Source organism: Desmodus rotundus, chromosome 9 (genome assembly GCF_022682495.2).
Source record: "Desmodus rotundus isolate HL8 chromosome 9, HLdesRot8A.1, whole genome shotgun sequence".
NCBI classification, from domain to species: Eukaryota; Metazoa; Chordata; class Mammalia; order Chiroptera; family Phyllostomidae; genus Desmodus; species Desmodus rotundus.
In genome coordinates this window covers 103,259,672-103,285,112 of record NC_071395.1, presented here as the reverse complement: position 1 = coordinate 103,285,112, position 25,441 = coordinate 103,259,672, and the positions used below count along the sequence as shown (strand labels likewise).

Here is a 25,441-nt window from a genome sequence, read left to right as displayed (position 1 = left end):
TGAACAAGGTACCCATTTCCAACCAAGTGTGTATTATGTGATGATTCAAAAAAAGTCAGATCAAATGCCATTTCTTACCAAATATAAAGGAAGACAATCAGCTCAACATATGTGAAACAGAAAAGGGAACTTTACTGGTTTTCCTGAAATAGCAATTCTATATTACACTGAAGCCCACAGGCATCAAGCCCAGCTCTGTGAATTCCAACATATGTGTTAAAGGCCTAGCCCAGTTCTTCACAGCAGAAACCTGATTAGCTGGTGGGCCCATTTCTTCCTTCCCTTCAAAAGAGTTCTGTAAGTCAACTCATTCTAGAATTAAGACTCAGAATATCCAGGTAGATCCATTTAGCACACTCTAAAGCATCTGAAAGGAACTAAAGTTTTATTTAATGTTAAAATATGGAAACTGTCAAGTCTTATAAAATGATTGCAGGAGGAACTTTCTAGCAATAGCTGCAGGAAAGATGTTAAGAAGAGCGAAGAGTATCATGCCCGGAGGTTTCTGTAAAAGCCCCGCACTAGATAGCAAAGAGTACAGGGACGCCAACCAACAATAAAGAGGAAGGCATACAGACCTTCTGGCAAGAGACTAAGGTTTCTCACAGCTTCCAGGTCCTGCTAATTAAAACAACGGAACAAGCTAAAATTCCAAACTCATCCTTCTTTCCAACCGGGCGGGCCTACACTTAGCGAGTGCAGACCCACAGAAACCACAACCACCCTGGCCAGACTCACCAAGTTTCTCACAGCTGCAAGGCTGCCAGCAAGACTGGCACATAGGAAGCTGTGTAAAAGCTAACGAGCCAATCTAACAGCACCAAATCCTAAGTATAAAAAAAATCACCAGTTCAATCTTTTTACTTCTCCAAAAGCACAAAATATTCCATCTCTGTTTCTCTTGTCTTCACTCTATTCCTACAAGGTCAGGAAAAAGACAAGAATCGCTCCCATTTTACTGATGAATAAAAAGGGAGAAGCATGAAGAAGGCAGAACTGGCCAGCATCCCACAGCTGATGCTAGGGTTCTAAATGGAATTAGATGTTCAGTCTGTCCCACATGCTGCCTCCTAACAGCAGTCAACCGAACGTTCGTACGCAAATACCTAGCTCTTCCCCAATCCATCACAGAAAGCCCTTGGACCAAAAAATGTAATTCTCCAGTGCCCTGAACTAAGCTTTTCAGAGCTACAGCCCAATTTGCTCTGCAGCAGAAATCTGTATTGTGCTTAGTGTGAAGGTGGGTGACAGAGCAGCCAATGACCATTAAATTCTGCTTCCAAAGGCAAAAAACCGTATAACGTTATATATGCCTTTTCTACTTCCTAATCTATTAGACGGAACAGCTAATTTCACGCCACACCTCATATTTGGCGTGTCTGAAATCTTAGACCAGGTCCTGGTCAATATGGAACAAAAAGGCAAGACAAACCACAAGAAAATCAGCACTCTATCCTATGTCATTACCCACAGCTTCAATCTTGCCCGCCCCCCATATGAGGAAAATTTTACCTATACTGGTTAAGTGGAGCATCAAATGCAGAGCCTACTACAAAAAAGCTGTTTCAGCAGCCGCACACTTTCCAAGACCTTCGCATGAGTTCTCTGGGAGGGAAGTGCGGAAACATAAGTCTACCCGAAGGGGGTAACATGCACCAACCTACTGACTTCTTTAGGGAGTTCGGCTGTGGTGCGGTCCCCAAGATGAGACCCTGGCACAGCTGTTCAGAAAGGACAGCAAAGTCAAACTGGCCCACACTGTCCTTTTGGACTGCCCAAGTTCCCACAGAGAGATGAGTGGTTCCCAGTCCAGCTGATACCTCAGGATCAACCGGGGAGCTTTTTAAAAATTCAAATTCTTGGGCCCTAAGACACACTGACCTTTTCCCAGAGCTCGCCCAGTGATTCTGGTGCACAAAGTTCTCAGTTTACTCGCCTAACCCCTTCAGGGCACAAACCACGATGGCAGTTACCACAAGGTGAGTCTCATTTCACGGACACCAAAGTTGACAGCTTTCTAAACCAACAGACAGATCTCACACTGGATGTCAGCGAGCAGTCCACCCTTCAGAAGTTCAGGAGAAAATTCAATGTCTAAGTTGGGAAGTTTCATCGGTTGGCCTAGAACTCATGCACCAATGCCTATACCTCATACTTAGAATTCTCACATGGGCTTGATAGCAAAGCCATTTTCTATTCTCACTGACAGCAGTCAGCCCACAGGCTTGAGATACCAAGTACATCTAGGAGACCAACCAGGGAAACACGAAAACTTGCAATAGAGATAGATGCCCAGTTGACTGTGGGCCTCCAACTCCTCACATCATTTGTATGCATGAGTGTGAAGGGGGTGGGGTGCTGGCACACGGAAAGAGTAATAAGCAAGGTGGTCAAAATGCAACACCGACGTTCGATCCCAAATGTCCCAAAGGCCAAAGGGGAGGTTAACAGTATACAGACACCTTGGGAAAACTTTAAGAGCTGGGCCAGGGTAGGGGTGGGGTCACGGTTTCAAATCATCTCGGCACTAGAGAGATGCTAACCAGCCGAGAAGTGTCGAGGGGAATGAACTCTGAGTGAAAGCTGTTTCCCATAATTAGCTCTGGCCTAACGAACGATGTCACCACTTTTAGCCCCAATTCTTTGCCTCCTTATGAAGGCCATGTCATCAGAATTGTCAGGATCTTGTTAGAATAAAAGGGAAGTGAAGCAAAAAAGGGAAGTTTGTCCGTCAGCCCCCCAGCGGGTCTCACCTCCCTGCGTCCAGCTCCCGGCCGGCAGAGCCTCCCACGGCGGTCAGGCTCGCGGCTGAAGCAGCCAGCTCTCCGGAAGGCCTCTTGCCTGCCCCATACCCGCCACCGGAACCACCACCGCTGGAGCTCTTCGTGCGAAAGAGGCGACTGAGGCGGATTTTGAGAGAGCCCTTCAGAGAAGGGCCCGCGAGTGGCCGGAGGGGCCCAGGAGGAGGGGGGGGAGGGGGCGGCGGCGGCTGCTGCTGCTCCCCTCTACTCAAGCGCCCTGGAGGGACCAAGTCCTGCAGCGGGAAGGGCACCGGGGGTAATTCAGGGCCTGGGGGCTGCAACAGAAGCCGGCCGCCTCCTCCTCCGCGGCCCGGGCTGCTGAGCTCCTCTTCCGAGCAGCTGTTAGTCTCCAAGCTCTCGGCCTCCGACTCCAAGCCCTCCAAGACCAGCAGCGCGTCGCTCGTTTCCGTGGGGTCCTCCCCGGCCTGCGGGGCTGCAGCAGGCGGCTGAGGCTGCGGAGGGGGCGCCTGCGGGGGGCACGGGCAGCAACCCCCACCAACGGTCTTGACTCCCGGCCCCGCCGGCTGCCCGAGCCCTAGAGCTGCCAACTGCGCCTCTAGTCCAGCAGCCGGGCCCCAAGTCCGATCAAGCGCCAACCCCGGGGGCAGGGCCTTGGGGTCCAGGGCACAGCGGTGCCGGGGACATAGCAGTTCCGAGGGTCCCGGCTCCGGGGCCGCCTCCGCGTCCTCCTCCTCCGGCGGCCGACCCACGTTGCGGAACACCATCAGCTGCGGTGGCCGGGAGCCCCGCGTACAGGGCCGTGCAAGGAAGGGTGGCGGCGGGGGGCCATGGCCCGGGGGCGGTGGCGGCGGGCCTGGCTCGGGGGCCGCCTCTCCATAGCCGAGCAGGCGGCTCAAGACGCGGTACGAAGCGGCCGCTGCTGCCGCCTCACCATCCCGGAGCTCGGCCCCCTGCATCGGGGAGAGGGAGGGAGGGCGGGCGGCAGGGAGCCGGGCTGGGGTGGGGACTAAGCCGGGCCCCGCCGGAGCCCCGCCCGCCGCGGGCGCCGGAGCGACAGCGCTAACGGCCACGGCGGCCTCTACCTCCTAGAGGGGGCGGGGGGCGCGCGGAGCCCAGCGCGAGCGCAGGCCGCGCGCCGCCGCCGCGGAGGACCGCCCCCCGGATGGCATCACTTCCGGGAAGCTGAGGCCACGCCCCCTTCCCCAGGGCGTTCTTGAGCCGGCCTCCAAGGAGCGTGACGTAGCGCCAGCTTGGTGCGCTATTGGCCAGAAGCTGCTTCTCGCCTGGCGGTTGGTCCCCTGCCTTGACCCTTGCTTTTCACTTCCCGGGTGCTCAGGCCGAAGCCACCCCTCCCGGTAAAGTGGAGCAGCTCTGGGACTCCAGGTTTGCTCCTGGAAGAGAACAGCTAATCTTGCGAGAAACTGGTTCTCGTCCCGCCTATGCCGCTTGCGATGTGTGACCGAGGGGGAGTTATTTCTTCATTGACAACCTGTATCACCCCTAGCATCCAGTAAATATTTATGTAATGACACATGAATAATGAATAATGTGTTCTAAGGCTCAGAGGTGTGCTGATAAATGTTGAACAACTGACCCTCTGGGGGGGGAGAGGGGGGGCTGTATGTATATACAGGTGCATAAATATAACAATACATTTACTAGTGTAAAAGATGTATAGCACACAATTTACCGGAAAAAAAGATAATATGTACTATGGCAAATTCCATGTAACCAATCCATTCTCACAGAATGCTTTCATTGATTGTTGCCAAGCTCTTGAATGGGTACCCTGTGGTTTCAGTTGACCAAGGAGTGTAATTGTGACATGAATGTTGGTTAATATTTCCCTCTATGTCAATATAGGAGGGAAGTTTTAAAAAAAGTCTTAACTGTCAATTATGGGAGTGACTTCTTTGCTGAATTGAAAAACAGTTTTCAAACAGTGAAAATGTCTGCAATGTTTGTTCTATTCACAATCTAATGGCTACAGACATAACACATTAAATTTAAATCGAGCTTTCTGGTGGCAGAGTCTGGAGTTGATGCGCAGAAACGGCACCTTTCTGTCAAGGAAACCATCTGCTGTGTGACAGGTGGGATGAAGGTAAAGGCTGACTGAGATGAGTCCTTTCTATGCGCTGCCATGTTGGCTGCCCGGGATATGGCCCAGAGGTGCAAGGAGCTGGGCACCACCGCTCTCCACATCAAACTCGGGCCACAGGAGGAAATAGGACCAAGACCCCTGGACGGGGGGCCCAGTCAGCTCTCAGAGCCCTTGCCAGCTCGGGAATGAAGAGCAGATGGATTGAGGATGTCACTCCCACCCCTCCGGCAGCACCAGCAGGAAGCGGCGTCACGTGGTCACCCTCTGTGAACAGGAATCCTCAAATTCTTATTTTCTGTTAATAAATTACCTTTGTGTCAGCTAAAAAAAATTAAATCTGAATTATTAACATTTTCTCCATCATTTTCTTAAGTCTAGGTAATCAACAAAACACTAAGTTTATATGGTTTGCCGATTTCCATGGTGTAAATGTTGCCATCATGGCTGATTTCACTCTACCAACCTGGCTTTAAAACTGAACACAGAGGTAAAAAGAGATGAACAGTAGCATACATTATGTAGTTGTTTATCATGCAGATACAACAATATAAATGACCCCAAGAGCATAGATAACTAATATTATAGTGAAATTATTAGGAAGTGATGAGTTTTCAGAATTTATTTAATATTACCTTTGTTTTTAACATCATTTATTTCATTATAAATTTGTAAAATTTAATTTTAGCAGTGACTATGATTTAACAACTAGTTTGCAAAATTCTTGAAAGTTTAATAATTGGCTCTCGTAAGCCTGTATGAGCCAGCTCCATAGCACCACAGTTTTCTCATCGGCAAAATAGGGATAAGATTACTGCTTTGCTTACTTGCAGGCATGTTGCGAAGATCAAAGAAGATCAAGTTTGCTGTGTAGAGGAGGTTGGTCTGGAGGCAGGGATACCAATTAGGAAACCCTTGCAATGGTCCCATGTGAGGTGGTGAGGGATACAAGAGACAAGGAGGAAGGAGCAGTCAGCAGAACTTACAACTTTGGTACCCAAGGCTGCATTGAGGCTAAGAGGGTTGAGGGTCTGCTGTGACTTCTGCAGCCAGAAAGACCTTTCTAATATGGAAATGTGTCCATGGCCAGTGATTACAATGCTTCTTGGTTTCCCATTGTTTTTCCCATTGCTCTTAGGCTAAAGATAAAACTCCTTAAGGAGGCTTTTGGGGTCTTTGGTGATCTGACCCTGCCTCTCTCTGACCTCATCTCCCACCCAACGCCCTCTTGTTCTCTCTCCCCTGCAGTTCCACTAGCCGTGTGTCGAGCCTGCATATATATGGCCATTGCATGAGCTATTCCCTTTTCTCAAAGGCTTCCCCGCCCCCGTCATCACCCCCCACCTTTTTTTTTTTTTTTTTTTTTTTTTTTTTTTTCTTAGTAAAGTCTTACTCACTCTTCAGATTGAATTCTTCACTACCTCAGGGAAATAGATCTCCCTGGCAGGGCACTTCCTCCTCACTGAGGTCCAGGACCACTCCTTTGCTGCACTTAATTGCACAGATATTATTTGTCAGCTATCTGTGGGGTTATTTGATTAAAGTCTGTCTTCATTACTAAGCTGTCAGCTCCATGAAGGTAGGGGCCACATCTGCCCATCATGGACTCTCCAGGGCCCAGGACTGTTTCTGGGCACAGAGTAGGCTCTTGATAATAACCTCACACCTTCTAAGAGTCTCCTGATACAAATTCATCTCATTCAGCACAACAGAATTAATATCCTTTGTTGCCCGTGAAGAAACTTAATTAAGCTCAGTTATTCACCTAACATCACACAGTTCAAAAAGTTGCAGTGGTATTCAAAACCAGCTCTGTCTGATATCACACATTTTATTCTTTAGCCTCTCTCCCTCAGCTACCTCTCAGGTGCCACTGAGGTTTCTGGAGAAAAGGAGAAATTTCTGTGGGACCACAGAACCCCTGAGGCCTAAGAAGACCACCTAAGATCTCTGGCTGTGTCAGAAAAACTGGCTCCAGAACAGATTACAGGGAGGGGTAACGCAAGGTCTGTAGTTCTGCAGCGCCCTCTGCTGTCCACCTATTTTCTTAGCCCCAGAGAGAGAGGCTATGCCTGCCCTCTTTGGGGGTATCTCTACCTGCCCAGAGTACACAGAGGCACAAGGGAATGCACACAGGCTCTTTCTGAGGCAGGGCAAGGAATGCTGCCTTTCTCCACATCCTTAAATGTCCATGCCTGTGGCTCAGGTCCTGGAAAAAAAAACATTGAAAATTAAGATCCAGGCAAAGGAAAGAGAACTTCGTATGAGTTGGATTGGTGTGTGTTGAGCAGGTTTTGTGTGTACACGTACCCTTTTCACTGAAGAGTGTATAAGTGGTCCCTGCAGTGGTAGGATCCTAGTTCTTAAAGTTTGTGAAGAACAATTCGGGTCATCTAAACAAGTCCCGCAGTCACTGAAGTCACTCGGCAGTGGGCCAGGCTTCGGGGGTGCAGCGATGAGTGAGACAGGTTCAGTCCCCGTCCCACTGGGGCTCGCTCTCTCATTTGAGTGCTAATCAGGCCAATTCCTGGAGGTATGACCAAGATCAAACCGTTAAACATCTTTGAACCTGTGTTTCATTTGTAAAAAAAAAAAAAAAAAAAAAAGTAGGTCAATAGTAATCCCCCTTGACCGGGCTGTTGTGGGGATTACATGTAAATGCTAAAACATTATACGAATGTTAGTTGTCATTAGTGTGAAAAGCTTCTTGAGGGGAAAACAAACAACTTACTGTTACGTCTTCACCCAGTGCGTTTTGTTGGTCTGAACTAATGGTAACTAATAACACCAGGAACCAGGAATGGGTCACTTGCTCCCTCTGTCCCTCTCTCGGTTAGTTAGCACAGAGTCAGAGTGGCCAAGGACAGAGCGATGGAGCTGTGATGCAGGTCCGACCCCAGTACCCACTCACTGACTTGTGGCCTTGAGAAGGTCCCTTTGCTGATGACATTCAGTTTCAGTTTCCTTCTCTATTAGAAAAAGGTCTGGGCTGTAGGCACTTCTAGTTCTGACACCTTAGGGAGTCTGCTGGAGGCTTGTCCTTTAGGCTCATCTCTTTCTCCCACCCCTTACACTCCCACCTGGGGTTCTAAAGCGTAATTGTTTGCCGAGGCCACCTGTAAAGTAAAGGAAGTTTTTAGCAACCTCCACCTGTCCCTTCCTACATACACTCAGTGATCTGGGACATCAGAGGTTGCGGGGAGCAGAGAGAGAAGGAAATGTGCATTTGGGGCCAGATGACCGAGTGCGGAGTGCATCAGCGATGGAAAGGGGATGGAAAAGGAGGGAGAGGAAGGCTTTGCTCTGTGGCTACCTGCAAGAATCCATGTCCTTCTGATCCAGGGAATCTGCCTCAGAGTAACTCTAAGCTCTTTAGTTATTGTGTCCAATGAAGGGAATGGCGTGAGCAATAAGAAAACCAGGAAGACCAAGAAAAGTTAGGCACGGTTTTCAAGAAGAAAGGAAGAAGACAGGACTTAGAATGACAAAATGAAGGTGGAAGAAGTGGAAGCAAAACTTTGTTCACTCTCTCCTCCCTGCCCCCTTTTGCCCCCACCACACTGGCTGTGGTTGTCAACTCTGTGATGCAGTAGGGGGGACCCCTGGAGATGGAGACCTGGTGGAGGCTTGCATTGTCGCAAGCCTTGGTGTGGTCCTAGGGAAGTCCCTTCACCTCTGAGCTTGACTCACTCCTCTCTAATGGGCTTGATTAAGGTCCCTGAGGACGAATAACCAGGTGGTAGTCGTGGTTTGATGGAGCACTGTAGGGGAGTCAGAGCTCTGAGTTTGCGTCTCAACTCAAAGTGAGCCCCTAGGTGACCTTGGGTGAATCTCTGAGCCTCTCTGCTTTTGTGAAATGGGGATGATATTCACCATATGTGGCTGTGGGGAAGATGTATGGAGATAATGCACATGAGAAACACTTTATAAACCGCCACAGTCTGTACAATGACTGATTGTGGTTAAATGAAGCTCTCTTCCCACCTTCACCATCCCCAATCTCAAATCCCAGCTCAGCAGCATAGTGTCAGGGCTATAGGCAGCCAGAGCAGATTGCCAGGAGATGCAGCTTGGCCCTTTCTCATGCCCGTTGCAATTGCTGCCAGGAGGCTGAGTGGAGCAGAGGGGTGGAGAGAGGAGCAGGGGCTCATCTGCGGTTGCTATGACGCCCCATCCTGGATTTGCCCATCTCTCCTAATGGAGCAAAGGGCAGAGGGAGGCAGAAAGAGAGGAAGGGAGAGAGTGAACGACTGGGCCCTTTCTCTCCCCTCCCATCTATCTCTTTCTCTGGAACAGATGTAGGGTGGAAAAGGGGAGGAGGGAGCCTAGATACTGGATAATAGGGGGAGGAAAGAGTGGTGTGCTGGGATTAAGAGGGTTTTTGGTGGGGGCCACACCGAGAGAAGAGGAGGGAGAGCCCTCATGCCTACATCCAGAAGGCAGCTGATGATTTTAGAAAGAAGAAAAAACAGGCGACACAGCACAAGCAGAGAGAGGGAGAGAGGAAGAGAGGACACGAGGAAAGGAGTTGGGCAGGCAGGCAGTCCCAGGCTGCAGCCAGCCTCTACCTGGGCTCTCCTGAGCCACCAAATCCCCAGGCAGCCTGGATCCCAGGCTCCCTGAGAACTGCCCCAAGGATAGGCACCAGGAAAGTGGTTATGTCCCCTCCAGTGTTGGGGCTGCTCGGCTGCTGTCTCCTCTGTGGCTGGGCTCTGGGGACTCTTCGGTCCTTCCACCCTCTGCCCTCACTTTCCTCCCAAGTCAAGCCAGGATATGTACCCATATGGGTGCCCCCAGAGGGTGCTGAAGCAGCCCTGGCTTTTCTCTACTCTGGAGATGCCCAACATCTGTTGGGGACTAATTGCAGTGCGCGCTATGAAGCTCAGGGGGCAGAAGCCAGTCCAGGGGTCCCCCTGATCCTAGGGAGGGCAGCAGGCGCCATTGCCCAGGCCGCCAATTTCCTCAACATGCTGCTACAAGCCAATGACATCCGTGAGTCGAGTGTGGAGGAGGATGTGGAGTGGTACCAGGCTCTGGTCCGCAGCGTGGCCGAGGGGGACCCAAGGGCATACCGGGCTTTGCTGACTTTTAACCCTCCACCAGGGGCCAGCCACCTGCAGCTGGCCCTGCAGGCCACCCGAATGGGGGAGGAGACCATCCTTCAGGACTTGTCTGGAAACAGGGTGTTGGAAGAGAGCCTAACTGGGACCCTGGACACTCCTACCCTGCAGAAACGGGTGCTGACCAATGACCTAGGGACCCTTGGAAGCCCCAAGTGGCCACGGGGAGATGGATATCTGGGGGACATGCAGAATGTGAGGCTGTCTCCTCCCTTCCTGGAATGTCAGGAGGGCCAGCTTCGTCCCGGCTGGCTTATCACACTTTCGGCCACCTTCTATGGACTCAAGCCGGACCTCAGCCCAGAGATCAGGTAAGTGGGTTTGTGCAGGATTTGGTGCATTTGTAGGTTCACTGGGGTGGGGAGCCCAAGTCCACCCAGCTGTGCATGGGCCATTTGGCATGCACGTGTGTGTTTGGGGGACCCAGATGTATGTATTTGCCTTCATGGGTGTGTATTTGTAGTCACCTCTGGGAATTTGTAACTATGTGTTGACACAGACAGGTGTGAGTTACAGACTGTATATGTCAATGTATTCGCACACAGTCGTACACACATGTGTGTGCACTAATGTGTGGGTATAGCTGGGGGTAGGTGTTGGCCCCTAGGCCTGAGCCTAGGTGGCCAGTGAGTGTAAGAGGCATGAGAGAGGGCTTCTTCGTGTGGATGAAAAACAGTCCTCACAGCAGGCGTCTTAGAGGAGCCAGGCGGGCACTTCAGGAACTAAACCTGCTGCTTTCTAGCAACGCGGAGCTGTAAAAGGAGGCTTTTCCAAGAGAAGGGAAGTTCTTGGGGGGAAGGTTGAAACCATTACCCCTTCTGTCCAGGAGTTGGCCAGGTCCCCAGGGTCACTCCCAATGGCTATATTCTTATATCAAGTAGATTCCACTGTCTTGCCTATCCCGACCCAGGAGTCTGTGACACCCCTCAAATAATTGACCCCCCTCAGTCAGAGTGAAGAGGTGATTGGGAACCCTGGTGGGAAGGAGGGAGCCCATGGGCACGGTACTTCAAGTCATTCAACCATCAACATTGTTTTACCAGCTCTGTGTCCCCCTTCACTGTCCCTAGCAGGGTCCCCTGCTAGCTGGCAGGGAGTCTGGCTCCCTGCCAGCTCTCTCCCCACTCATTGAGAGCAGGGGTTGGGAACCCTTGGGCCAGGCAGCTCTAACTCTGGGCTTCTCCCTTCCATATCTGCTTTGCTATAATAAATTCAGACCTGGTTTGGGCAGAGTGAGGGGCAGTTAAATAGTTGAGCTCCGTGTGTGTATGTGTGAGTGTGAGTGTGTATACATGCAGTGGGGAAGTGTGAAAATCCACTTCACACAGATCATCAAAGTCCCACTCCCACATGTCTTGACATGTCCCCTTCCTCTACCAATTTATAGACTCCAGGAAATGCTAGGATGTCGAAAAGCTGAGGGACGGGAGGACGGGGGACAACCTGTAGGGAGAGGGATTGTTGCCTACAGACAGTGGGGGATAATAGCACTGGAGAAATGGAATGCCCGTGTGCCCTCTCTCTACACACTGCAGCTGCTGTGCTAATGTCTGCAGAGCTTGCATTGTCTGTAGTCTGGGGCCCAAGGACACATGTCCACCTTGACATCCTTCTCTGTGTCCCTAACTGCTGATTCACTGCCCTAGGGGGCAGGTGCGGATGGACGTAGACATTCAGAGTGTGGACATCAATCAATGTGCCAGCGGCCCAGGCTGGTATGCTAACACGCACCTGTGTGATCTCAACAGCACCCAGGTAAGGATGAGGGGAGGGGTGGGGGCAGCGTGTAGGTCCTCCCTCACTCCGCCTTTCCCACCACTGCCACCGCCCAGCTCCCAGAAGCAGTTGACAAAGGCACACCAGCCTCTCAGGGCTTCAGGGGAGTTTCTAGTGATGAGATAAAAATGTGCTTCCAGGCTTTTAAAAAGGGAGGATACTTACAGTGCGCCCCCCCTACCCTTCACCTGAGACAACCACTTTCATGTCTTTGAAACAGTGTGCCTCGCCGTCTGCTTTCCCTCCTGGTACTGGGGGCTCCAAAATCCCTTTCCAGGACCATCCCCTGAGCCTCTATTAATCATCTCCTTCCCTTCTCCTGGACCACATTGTCATATCATGTCAACAGAGCTCCAGGCTCCTTCTGGCCCACAAAAGATGCTCAGTTGGTGTTTGCTAAAATAAGTGGAATTGCTGGTTGGGGTGTGGGAGGAATCTAACCTAAGCTGGAGCTCGAAGAGCTCTGGGACTGGTATAGATGATGCAACCTAGGCCAGATGCCAGTGGAATCAAAGCCATGGATGCAGAAGAATCTGGATAATGGAAGCAATGGCTGGTAATCCTGCAAGCCCAGTACTGGGGAACTGGGAGGCCGGTGCACTAATCTGCTCCACAGTTACACTGGCTGCTTGTTCCTGAGCTGAACTGAGGCCAAGACTCGCCCTGCAGCCTGCTGGGGGGTGGGGCCAGTTTGAGCATCTACTGCGCTTCGGGGCACATGTGTTTGGAGCTCTAAGCCCAGGGACCGAGAAGGGACCCCGGTGTCCAGTTCCTTTTAAACCCAAACCACAGTCACATCTCTGGGCAGGCTTTTGTCTGGTTGTGCAGACTGTGGCAGGAGCAGACCATGTTCCAGTGGTCAGGGCAAGAGGGGAAGCTGGGCCATGATTCCAGAGGCAGCACCCTTTAATCTTTCTTGGTGAAAGTCGAGCTGGATACAGAATCTCTGAGTGTTTACCCCTTCCTTTGCCTAATGCTGCCTATTCCTGGCCACTCCCTACAGCAGATCTGGCCTCATCCATGGGCTCATCTTCCTCACCTGACTCTGAGGTCTGCTCTGTCCCCTGCTGGGTAAACATTAATGGGCGGAGGTGGAATAAAGAGCTGGCCTTTGCATTCTACCAGCCTGGCATCAGCCTGGCATCAGGGCTGCGGAAAGCAGTCCTGTGCCAAAGCCAGATGGCCTCTGACGGAGGAAGCTGCTCCTCTATGGGAGCCTTTTCAATCTGTGTGCCAGAGAGGGAGGCTGACGGGACCCTTTGAAGCAATATGTAGGTACACAGGTGTGGTTGGGCTCAGAGCTCTTCCTACTTGCACCTCCCACAGTACCTCGTTCCAGCAACAGCCGGGCACTGGGAAATGGGACCTCTGAGGCTCCTGTCCCTGCTGGTCTGAACAAAAGGGTGATCTAGCCCCATACTCTTTGCTTGGCTGTCTCTTTGAGAAGAGAGGCAGTGTGGGTGTGGGGTAGAGTGCGGTTTCCATAGAGGAAAGGCTTCCCTAGGGACCAGAGAGGGTTTCTGGTGAGGTTCCCTAGTGTGGGCCCAGGTGTGATGGATAGAAAGGTAGATAGATGGATCCTCCATCTCTTACCGGGAGGGAAAGCCCCATACAAACATCCACCGTTTTTTGTCGTTCCCACAGTGCATACCTCTAGAGAGTCAGGGCTTTGTCCTTGGCCGCTACCTCTGCCGCTGCCGACCAGGCTTCTATGGGGCAAGCCACTCCGGGGGTATGTAACTGCGGTGAGGGCCAGGCAGGCGTTTTATAGGCTGGGCTTGTTGGAGGAGGGTATCTGGGCAAGGCAGGCTGGGGCAAGACACTGGGTAGTTTCCTCCCAGGCTGAGAGAAGCAGAAGAGGCAGGCAGGATCTAGTTTGAGGATGAGCCCACGACATGCCAGTCTGCTGCAAGATGACCTTGTGATGAGCCTTGAGATGACTTGGCGTCACCTATTCCCGTTACCCTGCCACCCCTTGGGAGTACCCATGTCTTCATCCCTCCCCTCCTGACCAAAGGAAGCCACCAAAAGAGGGCAGGGAGAGGGTGAGTTGCTTGCTGGGAGACAAGTCTAGCATCTCAGGGTGCCCCAGCCATGCCCCTCTCCTGGCACCCATCTTGTTCTTTATATAGAGTCAGAGGACAGTGCCACCCAGCCTCCTGGGCAATTCGTGTCACCACAAGGCAGCTCTGGGCGGCTGCTCCGGTGCCAGCCATGTGCTGAGAGCTGCACCAGCTGTAGGGATGCCACACCGTGCCTGGTGGAGGAGGCCTTGGCGCTGAGGGCAGCAGTGTTGGCCGGCCAGGCCTGCTGCATGTTGTCCGTCTTCCTGAGCATGCTGGTTTCCTACCACTGCCGCCGGAGCAAGGTAAGGAAGGCTCCACATCTCTCTCTGCACACACATCCTACCCAGCCTGCATCCCTAGCATCAGCTGGAGACCAGAGGCTCCCTAAGACTAGAATTTGGGAGAAATGGGTTCTGGCCTTGATTATTAATCTAACATGCTATGTGACATTTGGCAAGTGACCTCACCATCTTAGGCCTGTTTCCTCACCTGGAAAATGAAGGCATTGGATGTTGATTCAAATCTGGAGCTCCCAGGTGAATGGAGGAAGCAGACATGTAAGTAACAGCACAGCAAGACAGCTGGATGGAGTTAATGGAGTTATGTGTCAGTTTCCTTGGCAGCTCAGAGAAAGGACCCGGTTGTCCTGCCTGAGCTGGCATGGGGAAGACTTTCTGGAGAGAGGGACATTTGAACCAGACTTGAAGGACAACCGGATGGTTATCGGGCAGAGAAGGGGGTATCTAGACAGGGAGCAGTCTGAACCAAAGCTTGGAGGAATGCGTGAGGTACCTTCTGGCTCCAGCAGCTTCTGATCTGAGCCTAGGTCTGCAGCAAGGCCCAGGCTAGGGTTGTGGGGAGAATGGGGTGGGGCTGCTGGGGTCTGAAACCTGGGCCTTCGCCAGGCTTAGTGCCAGGGAAACTAAGAGCTTGTGATGGGAATAAGGGCGTGGCTATGGATGGAAGGTGGAGCTAATGTTATGGGGTAAAGTCTTAGCCCAGGGCCACTGAGTGACCCCTAAAACAGGCCTAAGACCCTCCCACACCACTGTCCAGGCTCTGTCCTCCCACTGACTGCCCTGCTTACTTGCCTCTTGTTCCTGGGTTCGCAGAGGATCCGGGCATCTGGAATTGTCCTGCTGGAAACCATTCTTTTTGGATCCCTACTGCTTTACTTCCCTGTGAGTTTGTGGCAAGAGGCTGACCTCCACCTCCCAGGGTCCCCACAGTCCCAGCGTGGTACCCTCCAAACCCCAGAATGCTCTCTCCTCTCTGCCCTCTTGGGAGGATTCAGAGACCTCCAGATGCCCCTACTCAGACCCACGAGTAGCAGGCTGGCCTAGTGAGCTCTGGAAGCAGAGTCCAGGCTTAAAAGGGCTCTGTGACCTGCTGTGTGACTTGGGACAGGGTACCTAGTCTCCCTGATTCTTGAGCTGCTTAAGCTATGCGGAATGGAGGTGATGCTGCTTCTATTGCAAGGCTGTTAGGAGGATCAACCACGTGCTGAGCATAGGCCTGGCACGCAGTGGGAGTGCAGTGGAAAACAGCCATTTCCCCCTCTCCTCACCAGGTCTTCATCCTATACTTCAAGCCCGGTGTATTCCGCTGCATTGCTCTCCGCTGGGTTCGGCTGCTGGGTTTTGCCATTGTCTACGGCACCATTATACTCAAGCTGTATAGGTAGGGCTGGAGCAGACCTTGCTCTCGGGCTGCTCATTCCCGGCCACCCCAGCTCATTGGTGGAATGGAGTTCTTCACAGTGAGACTCTTACCAGTTCCACTCCTGTGTCCCCAAAGCCTGCTCGCATCACCATAATCACAATAGTCCTCCTTCCACATCACTTTCCTGGGCATAAGGAGGCAGCAAGGCATGGAAGGGGTGGGAAGGCAGGTGTATGTAGGGGTTAGGGGAGCAATGGCCAGAGGACAGGGCCCTGGCCCCCTCTCCTTGGTCCTCTCTCTCCACCCACCCCTTCTACACCCTTGTAGAGTGCTCCAGCTCTTTCTGTCTCGAACGGCCCAGAGGGGCCCCCTCCTAAGTAGTGGGCAGCTGCTTCGGCGTCTGGGGCTGCTTCTGCTGCTAGTACTGAGCTTCCTGGCCATGTGGACAGTGGGGGTCCTGGAGCGAGGCATCCTGCACACGCCCCTGGTAACCCGAGGCCACACTCCCACGGGCCGCCACTTCTACCTCTGCCACCATGACCACTGGGACTACATCATGGTTGTGGGTGAGTTGCTTTCACTGAGCCTAGTCTCACTCTGGCCCCTGATCCTGCACCTCTGTGGGTCCTCTGGTCCTGCTCCTCCCACCTTGGATCTGGACCCCTGGCTCAGGTTCCCCCCAGCTGCAGAGAGAAAGGGAGGGCCTGGCTGCTAAGGTGGTGCCCCTCCCTGCTTCCCCACAGCCGAGATGCTGCTCCTGTGCTGGGGCAGCTTCCTCTGCTATGCCACCCGGGCTGTGCCCTCAGCTTTCCACGAACCACGCTATATGGGCATCGCCCTGCACAACGAGCTGATGCTCTCTGCTGCCTTCCATGCAGCCAGGTGAGGACAGGCCCACCTACCCACAACTCCTCGCTTCTCCCTGACAAGGGTACCCCCTCCCCAGGGCCATCGTTACAACACTGCTAGGTGAGGAAGGCCCCTGACCTGCACTCTCTCCCTACCCTACATACCCTTCCTGCACCCCATGTCTCACCCAACACCCAAGCAGAGGAAGCGCCCTCCCACACTTGCTCAGCTTTCTGCCTTCTCCCTCCTCACACCACAGCTGTCCCAGCAGCCTGCCTGCTGTGGGCCCTGTGGTGGAGGCAGAATCCATCCAGTTTGGTTGGTAACAGAGTTGTGGGGCACCAGTCTGTACTACAGGCAGCCAGAGGCGGCCAGCTGGAGTATTCTGGGAGGGCTTCTCAGAGGTGGGTGTTAATGTGAGCCTTGAGGTAGGACCCACATCCCAGAGAGGGAAAGAAGAAGAGTGTCCTCCCCACCCCACCGGCACCTCCACCGAGGTCAGGGCTGGGGCTGGGACAAGTGAGACTGGTGGGGAGCAAGAGGCCACTCCTACCCACAGATAAGAATCTCCCTCCCTCATACTCTCAGGTTTGTGCTGGTTCCCTCCCTGCACCCAGACTGGACCCTCCTCCTCTTCTTCTTCCACACCCACAGCACAGTCACTGCCACCCTGGCCCTGATCTTCATCCCTAAGGTGAGGTCTTCCCCCTGCTGGATGTAAGGCAGAAGCCCAGCCCGTCAGGGGCACCGTGGATCTGCTGCGACAGCAGCGCCCTCTCCAGGTCAGGGTGAGGATGACACCCTGCAGGTGTGAAGGCTCTGATCCACAGGGGTCCTAGCAAAGAGCTCACTTCGGGGAGGATGGGGGAGGAAGCCTCCAATCCCTGGGCAAGTGAAGTAAGAGCTAGGACTGGAGGGGTCCCTGTTACAGCTTTAAAATTGGCAGACTCTGAAAATCAACACAGAAGCAGTTACAGAGCGGTGGAGAGCTGAGAACATGACTACGGGTTGCAGGGGCAGGAGGCTGAGATCCCTTGGTCTCTAAGCTAGAGATCAGGAAAGATGAGAGGGAGCGAAAGTCTCTAGACCCCGGAATTCTGAATCCGAGAGGGGATGAAGATTCATGAAGGAACGATGTATTCCACGGGGCGGGTGGAGGCAGCGTGAACAGGGAGGCAAGGAGAATCTTTTTCCCAATCATGCCCATTTCCACGGCCAGTTCTGGAAGACGGGGGTGCCTCCCCGAGAGGAGATGGTGGACGAGGTGTATGAGGATGAGCTGGACCTGCAGCGCCCAGGCTCCTACTTCGACAGCAGCACTGCCTCAGCTTGGAGCGAGCGCAGCCTGGACCCCGGAGACATCCGGGTATGTACCGCCCTCTGCCTCCTTTTGGTGTCTGCTTTCAGGGACTCACTGGGAACCCAGCTGCCCTGCCCTGAGGCTGCCCTGCTCCGAGCTTTCCCTCTCTCTGAGACGGGCCTCCCTCCAATCTCTATCACCCGGAGCTGCTTCCCTGCCTCTAGTTAAAGAAGGCCACACATAACCTAAGTGAAAAGACCCCAAAGGTGGAGCTCTAATCCCCTGTGTCCCCTACTCCATGAGGCAGGGGCATCACAAGGGGCAGACTAAGAAGCCCGAGTGCCCAGCACGTGGGGCAGTTGGAGACTCTAGTGTCAGTTGGGGCTGGGCAGTGCAGGCACTGAGTGGCTGCCAAGGGTTTCCATACCAGGACCCCCTTTCCCTGGACCTGGCTGTCTTAGAGAAAGTCCTTCCTGAGTCTTACACCAGGAGAGTGTCCGTACTCTTCATTTTTCTGCTCGGGGAAGTCATTACAGTCAAGGGAACCCTAATGAGGGGCTCAGGACTCAGTGGACAGGAATAAGGGGCCCTGGCGGTCTGAGCCTGTTGTTTTATCAACCACATGGCATGGGAAAACCCCAGGAAGCCATTTTCCCCCTCCCCGCCACCTCCACATCTGACTTGTTTACATCTCCCAGTTCCTTCCGTGCCCAACGGCCCCCACCTCTCATTTCCACTGTGCCCTCCACACCCTCTGAGCTCTGCCTGCCTTGCCTCCTGCCCCTGGTGTAGGCTGAACCGAAACCCCAGTCCATCAGGGACCCCGGGAGTGTGCAGCCCACTGCCACGCCACCCCAGTCCACTCTCTCTGTGCTGGCCCTTGGGAGAAATCCAAAGTGTGAAAGGCTTTCAAAGCCCCACTGTCACACTTGAACGTGGCACTTGTCATGCCTACGAGTCCCATCAATCTCATCCAATCCCCTTCACAAAGCTAACACCAGGCAGCCAGTCACTGCTATTTTATAGAAGCAGAGGCTCAGGGAGGCGAAGAAAATAGCCTCGAGGCCCGATGGGTCAGAGGCCTTGAACTCAGGTCTCCCGTCCCCCAAGGTGGTGACTGCCCACCAGACCACAGTGCCTGAGAGGGGAGTACATGCTGTGTCCCCCTGAGTGGGTCCAGGGGGGAACCAGGTGAATTCTGAGAGGGTTAAAGGCAAGGAAGGGGCCCTGTTTGGTGGCAAATAGATCCCCCCCAGAGAAAATGTCCTTAATAAGGGCTGAGGGGAAAATGGTGCAGCCAGGGGGTGGCGACTAGCCCATTCATCCCAATGTCAGCTCTGCTCTCCTTGCTCCTTCCGGCCCCCAGGATGAGTTGAAGAAACTCTATGCCCAGCTAGAGGTCCACAAGACCAAGGAAATGGCTGCTAACAACCCCCACCTGCCCAAGAAGCGGGGCAGCTGGCGCCAGGGCCTGGGCCGCTCCTTGGTGAGGTACCTGGCTGAGTTCCCGGAGGCCCTGGCCCGGCAGCACTCCCGGGACTCGGGCTGCCCCGGCCGCAGCAGCCTGCCCAGCTCCTCCCGCCGCAGGCTCCTTAGCTCCAGCCACCAGGAGCCCGAGGGGCCGCCAGCTCTGCGCAAGTCCCACAGCACCTATGACCGCAGCCACCGCAGGGAGCAGGACCCCCCTCTCCTCGACTCACTAGTGAGGAGGAAGCTGGCCAAGAGGGTCTCCCGGGCAGAGAGCCGGGAGTCAGTGGAGGGGCCCCCTGCCCTGAGCTTTAGGTCAGCCAGCGCCCACAACCTGACAGTGGGGGAGAGGCTCCCCACCGCCCGGCCAGCGTCCCTGCAGAAGTCGCTCAGCGTCATGGCTGGCTCCAGTGAAAAGGCCCTGCTTGTGGCCGGCCAGGCCTACTTGGAGGAGACCTATCGGCAGGCAAAGGAGCAAGAGGAGAGAAGGAAGGCAGAGGCAACCTTGGCAAGCCCAGCTCAGAGGCCATCGGCCAGGAGGCTGGAGCGAGCACGAGGAGCGCCTCTGTCAGCCCCACCTTCCCCTGCCAAGAGCAGCAGCTCAGATAGCTCCTGTGCCTCTGGGTGGCTTCAGGAGGTGGCTGGGAGAAGGCTGCCTCACCCACCCATCCAGCACCAGGTCTCCACACCCAGCAAAGCCCTGTCCGGGGCTTGCCTGGGGGACCCAAGGATGCTGTCTCCCACTCCGATACCAGCTTTGGCCCCGGTTCTGGCCCCAGTCCCTGCCCTAGCACAAGTCCCAGTAACCCCCCAAAGCCCCAGCTTTCTCACCTTCATCTGCCCCTGGGAGAATGCAGAACTGCCAGTCAAGAAAGAAAATGTGGCGCAAGAAGGCTCGTCGGGGCCAGAGCGAGGCAGCCACTCCCCTGCCCCGGCTCGAGCCAGGCTCTGGAGGGCCCTCTCTGTGGCGGTAGAGAAAAAGCATGCTGGGGAGGAAGGGATGGACACCGAGGACAGGCGTCTCCAGGGGGAAACTGAGGACGCGGATGAGGACAGGTCCAAGATCTTTTCTAAATCGCACAGCCTCAAGACCCCTGTCCAGCAGGGCTCTGTGCGCAGCCTGGGCCTGGCTATCAAAGCTTTGACCCGTTCTCGGAGCACACACAGAGAAAAGGAGAGCGGGGAGGGGAGCCCTGAGGGGAAGGGCAGAGCTGCAGGAGAGGGAGTGGGTGCACGCCCCAGATCTCCCAGGCCAGGTGGGCGCAAGGTGATGAGTAAGCAGGCAGCCCTAGCCCCCTGTGAAGATGAGGAGTCCCTCCAGAACCAGCAGAACGCTCACACCAGCAGAATGCTCCGTGCCTGTCACCAGGAGGGCAGCAGGGAACAAGATGACGGAGGCAGGAGGACATCCCAGGGTCACGGGGAAGGGAATGTTGAGAGGGCAGGTAAAACAGGGCCTGCCACACTGAGGCAAGTTAGGCAGGGCACAGTTGGGGACAAAAATGCTGAGCGAGCAAAAGAAGCCCCCGGAGGGAGGCAGGAACGGCTCAAAGCTGGCCTCCAGCCTGTGGGCAGTGCTGACTGCAGGGTGGCAGAGGTGCGCCCCTGGGAAGCTGCCACATCAGAAGCGTGTCTGCCTGGCAGTAACAAGGCTGAAATCTGCCCCTGGGAGGTGAGTGAAGGAGGCCCCGGGAGGGGGGCATTAAAACAAGATCCAGGTGACTCCCAAGGAGAGAGAGGGAAAGCCCCAGAAGAATCAGAGCCCAAATATGCGGTTGCCATTGCTCAGAAAAAGCCAGAGAGGCTGGTCAGGGGGCAGGAGGTAGTGTCTCCCTGGGAAAATGCCGATCCCAGGGGTCTGTCCTCTCAGTCAGCCCCTCAGGACTGTGAGCGACCCAAGGGCAGGTCGGAGGCAGGGGGCAGTATGGAGGTCAGAGAGGTGGAGAAGTCTCAGCAGAAAGTCACCAGCCTGGAAGCATGTACACCTGACTTCGCCAAGGCAGAGCTCTGTCTCTGGGAGGCAAGTGAAGGAGAGAATGAGACACTGTCCCAGGAGGGAGTGAAGAAACTCCCCCAGGAAAAGCAGAAAACCCCCGAGAAAGCAACCTTCTGGAAAGAACAGAAACCTGGCAGAGACTTGGAGTCTCTGTGTTCATGGGAGAGCACTGATTTCCGTGGCCCCTTAGCAATCTCTACTGAGGCCCCAGGACCCCCCGAGGGCTCAGGGAGCCCTGCAGAGGTGTGTCAGTGGGGGGCAGAGGCGGCTCCCGTCCTCAGGAAAGCAGAGGTTTGTCCCTGGGAGCTGGGTGCTGAGGTAGTCAGGAAGGAAATGCTGCATCAGGGGACAGGGGGAGAATCGCTCCAAGGAGAGGGGCAAGCCTCCAGGAAAGGGCTCTTCGGAGAGATGGGGGAGCAAACTGGGAAAGCAGTACAGACATCCAGCACACAGCAGGTGTCAGTGTGTCCCTGGGAGGGCACAGCCCATGGGCCCTCTAGCCTGTGTGTGGACAGTTCCTCACCCAGAGCTGGTGGCCGACTCCTCAGCAATGGAGGAAGCAGAGCCACGCAGGAATGTCCCCAGGAAGACCTCAGGCCAGAGTTAAAGGCAGCCACACCTGCTGAAGCAGAAATCAGTCCCTGGGAGGTAAACGAAAGAACAGAGGACTGGATATTGCGACAGGCGCCCAAAGGGGAAGAACCTCAAAAGGACAAGGAGGAAATGCCTGAAACATCAGGAATCCAAGATGTTGCAGCTTGGGAAAAGCCTGAGGGACAGCTCCAAAAGCAGGAAGTAGTCTGTTCTTGGGAGAGTGTGGACCCTGGTGGCTTCCCCCCGCAACCTCTAGACACAGATAGACCCAAGGCCAGTCTCCAGGTGCCAGGCGGGGTGGGAAGCAAAATCGCTGCCATCTGTCCATGGGACGTGGAGGACAGACTGTCTGCTGAGAAGGCAGAGATCTGCCCCTGGGAGGTGAGTGCTGGAGCAGGGGAGGAACGAGCTTGGGGACGTGAGGCCATTAGGAAATTGACCAACATTACAGAAAAGGGTTCTGCAGACCCTGGACCTGGCTGGATAGCTGTTACTGCTCTGAAGCAGCCAGGGAGGCCGGCCTGGGAGCGGGAGGTGGCCTGTCCTGGGGAGAACGTGGGTCCAGGGGACAACGCTCAGCACTCAGATACTGTGGATGCTGACAGACCAAAGGCTGGATTCCAGGAACTGGACCTCGTGGGGTGCAGGCCAGCTGAGGTGTGTCCCTGGGAAGTGGAGGAAGTGTCTGCTAGTGAAAGGGCCAAGATCTGTCCCTGGGAGGTGAATGAAGGAGCTCCTGGGAAGGGACTGGAACAAGAGATGGGGCACAAGTCAGCAGGGAAGAGGGAGCAAACTCCAGAAAGGGGGAGCCTCACCTCCCTGGAAGAAGGCATATCAAAAGGAGAGACAAAACCGAGTCAACAGCAGGAAGCTGTTTGTCCTTGGGAAGAAGACTTGAGGGGACCCTGTGCTCGGGCCTCCGAGATCTCAGGCTTGTCCGGCAGCATGAGGAGCAAAGTGGTGGAGGTGCATTCCTCGGAAGCCAATGATGAGGTGGCAAGGAAAGGGGACCTGATACAAGACCCCAAAATGGGTTCCCTCCAAGAACAAATAACCCAAGAAAGAGCTCCATCTTCAGAAGCAGAAGGCCCTACTGCAGATGGGGGAAAAGCAGAAAATGAGCTACAGTCTACCTGTCCATGGGAGAGCATGGCCCTGGCAGTCTCTTCCTCCCACCCCGGAAGTCACTGCCGTAGCCAACCGCAAGCTGGCTCTCAGAGACTGGTCAGCGTTGGGGGCGGGCACGCTGAGGTGTGCCCATGGGATGCCCATCAGCCTGACAGCAGCGCCAAAGCGGAGGTCTGTCCCTGGGAGGTGACGGAAAGAATCTCTGAAGGAGTGTCAATACAGAACGGGAAAGGGGACGAGGGGAAAGCCTCAGACAAACCAGAGCCCAAAGTTGGGGCAGTTCGAAAAAAGCCAGAGAGGGTAGACAGGAAACAGGAGGCTGTGTGTCCCTGGGAGGGTCAGGACAGTGGGGGTCTGTCTCCACAACCAGGCCTACAAGCTCTGGGCAGACGCAAAGGCACTTCGGAGGCAGCAGGCAATGTGGAAGCCAGAGCAGCAGAAGTGTGTCCGTGGGAAGCAGTAGAGGTGCCCTCAGCCGTGAGAGCGGAAATCTGTCCTGGGGAGATGAGTAAAGCAGGAGCGGAGGAAGGCGGCCCAGAACAGGTGGAGAGAAAGCCCCAAGGGCAGGGAGAGCTGCTCCTTCAAAAGGCTGGGTGTGGAGGAACTGAAGAACACTTCTCAAAAGCAGCGGGAAAGGGCAGCGGGGAGCAGGGGACCGTCTGCCCCCAGGAAGACACGGGTCTGGGGGGGCTCTTCCCCCAGCCAGATGCTCTGGATACTGACCAAGCCACAGTCAATCCCCATGGGGCGAGTGGTACGGGGAGCAGGATAGCAGAGCTGTGCCAGTGGGAAGTCACAGATCCAGAAGGAAATAGAATAAAGGGCACCATGGCAGACATCTGTCCTTGGGAGGGAACTGGAGCCCCATCTGAGGAATCCGGCCTTCTGGCTTTGACAGCAACGCAGACTAAAATATTTTTCCCTGGTGACCCTGAGAACCCGCCATGCCTTTCGGTCCAAAGACCTCTGGGTTGCTTCCTTCCAGAAAGCAAAAGCCCCTGCCCCAAGGTGAGCAAGCCGACCAGTTCTTTTACTCCGGAAGATTTCAAAGAATTCCAAGGACCTTTAGGACTTGGGCCAAGGACCAGCTTAACCCCAGGGCCAAGTCTCCAAGAAGCTGAGGCTCAGAATTCTTCCTCCCTAACTGAAGACCAAGGAAAAGTGGCTTCCAAAGCTCCACACGAAGAACTCACCCCTCCAACTGTCTATCCTTGGGACTGGGAATAACAATTCCCAGTTTAAACTGGGGTGAGGTCATACATCAGGTGGCTGGCTTTCAACAGCCAAGGCCTTTTCCAAGTCCTAGAAACAAAGACACCTGGCCACTTCCAGTCTCCAGGAAGACCAACAGTCAATTTACACAGAGACAAATTACACAAGAAGTGTGCAGTTCGATCCCCGACAGGAAGCTGCTCTCTTCACTTTCCAGTCCTTCCTTCTGTAGGGCACAAAGCGTAGGCCCTCTGCTTCTAACGAGCCCTCCTGTCCAGCTGGAGCACTCAACACAAGTCATCCGGGTCTAGACACTCACTTGAAAAGCCAAGTTAGGGACAAAGAGAGCTCAGCAGTGCCCTGACCACATTTTCTTATAGGGAGACCCTATTTTCCCTGCAACCTACAAAGAACTTTTTTTTTTTTAAGAAATGAAATCACGCAAGGCAATGGCTACATAAGAACTGAGGGTAACAGAAGGTTATAGTCACCAGAGGAAGCTTATGTGACTTATGCCACTTAATTCAAGTTCAAAGATAAATAAAAGGAAAAACATAAATGGCTCAAAAGGTGTGGCTGGGGTGACTCAGTGGATTGAGTGCTGGCCTGGGAACTGAAAGGTCGGTAGTTCAATTCCTAGTCAGGGCATGTGCCTGGGTTTTGGGCCAGGTCCCCTGTTGGGGGTGTGTGTGAGGCAACTGACTGATGTTTCTCTCCCTCTTTCTCCCTCATTTCTTCCCTCTCTAAAAATAAGTAAAATCTTTAAAAAATAAATAGCTCAAAAGTCGTATCTGAAACACCTTAAAGATCTTGTCATTTTGACTTTGGATCTCCAGTTTTTGCTTAATTGATCCCCACCTGCCTTGCTTGACTACTGAAGCAGAGCCGACCACACACTCTCACATCCCCACCATCTGGCATCCAAAGCAGTATCAGCGACAGAGCAGAGAAGGAAAGGCAATCACTCCAGGCCCTGCCATGCTGGCCAAGGTCGAGCTCTCCCTTCCAGACACCCGTCTCCCAGGTTAAGTAGCCTGCCTCTTGCTAGCTTTTTCAGATGACCTCCCCTTCTTCCTGCCCCCGTCTTTGCCAGTCTCCGGAGTTCATCTCACTGGCTCACTCTCCCCCTCCTAGTCTTTCAGTGCTATCATTAAAGAGACCCCACTCTGCTGTCAATGCAACTGGAGCCAGTAGGAATCTCTGGTCCTGGTGCGAGAACTGGTCCAGATCACCTGCTCAGTAACAAGAGGCCCACATCGGTCTCCTTCCGGAGAAGCCTGAGAAAGAAAGGAGGCCCCGTTCACAGCCAGCACTGTAACCGCCCTCAGAAAGAGCAGGCTGCAGGGTAGGGCAGAGGCCTGAGGTCTGGGGAAAGGGCATCACGGAAACACAAAGCCTCTTTCTTAGG

General features: G+C 54.2%; 2 protein-coding genes across 7 annotated transcripts in view; one reads left to right on the top strand and one right to left on the bottom strand.

Moving 5' to 3' along the window:
• SOCS7 (suppressor of cytokine signaling 7) overlaps positions 1-3,841 on the bottom strand; it is a 31,041-nt gene extending 27,200 nt beyond the window's left edge. For all 3 annotated transcript variants that reach the window (XM_024573011.4, XM_053910703.2, XM_053910704.2), the window contains exon 1: positions 2,754-3,841. In XM_024573011.4, the coding sequence (XP_024428779.2) occupies positions 2,754-3,718 (965 nt within the window). In that variant the 5' untranslated portion in view covers positions 3,719-3,841. The remainder of the gene's footprint in view (positions 1-2,753) is intronic.
• Positions 3,842-9,449: 5,608 nt separating this feature from the next.
• On the top strand, positions 9,450-24,804 carry GPR179 (G protein-coupled receptor 179). Of its 4 annotated transcripts, XM_053912046.1 has the most exons (12): positions 9,821-9,855; positions 10,095-10,294; positions 11,630-11,738; positions 13,404-13,491; positions 13,892-14,127; positions 14,938-15,006; positions 15,396-15,505; positions 15,815-16,053; positions 16,231-16,369; positions 16,925-17,030; positions 17,556-17,702; positions 19,003-24,804. In XM_053912046.1, exons 1-12 carry the CDS (start codon positions 9,847-9,849, stop codon positions 24,046-24,048), a joined length of 6,498 nt encoding a protein of 2,165 aa, XP_053768021.1. In that variant the 5' UTR covers positions 9,821-9,846; the 3' UTR covers positions 24,049-24,804. The 4 variants fall into 4 exon arrangements, with proteins under 4 accessions (XP_053768020.1, XP_071075473.1, XP_053768021.1 ...); XM_053912045.1 differs by having other exon boundaries at positions 9,450-10,294; positions 16,991-17,030; XM_071219372.1 differs by having other exon boundaries at positions 9,450-10,294.
• The last annotated feature ends 637 nt before the right edge of the window (positions 24,805-25,441 follow it).

Excerpts from the sequence above, each read along its gene's own strand:
- GPR179 (XM_071219372.1), top strand. The coding sequence starts at position 9,522 with ATGTCCCCTCCAGTGTTGGGGCTGCTCGGCTGCTGTCTCCTCTGTGGC. Across the intron at positions 13,492-13,891 it reads TGGGGCAAGCCACTCCGGGG|AGTCAGAGGACAGTGCCACC; the intron begins GTATGTAACTGC and ends TTCTTTATATAG. Across the intron at positions 15,007-15,395 it reads CCCTACTGCTTTACTTCCCT|GTCTTCATCCTATACTTCAA; the intron begins GTGAGTTTGTGG and ends TCTCCTCACCAG.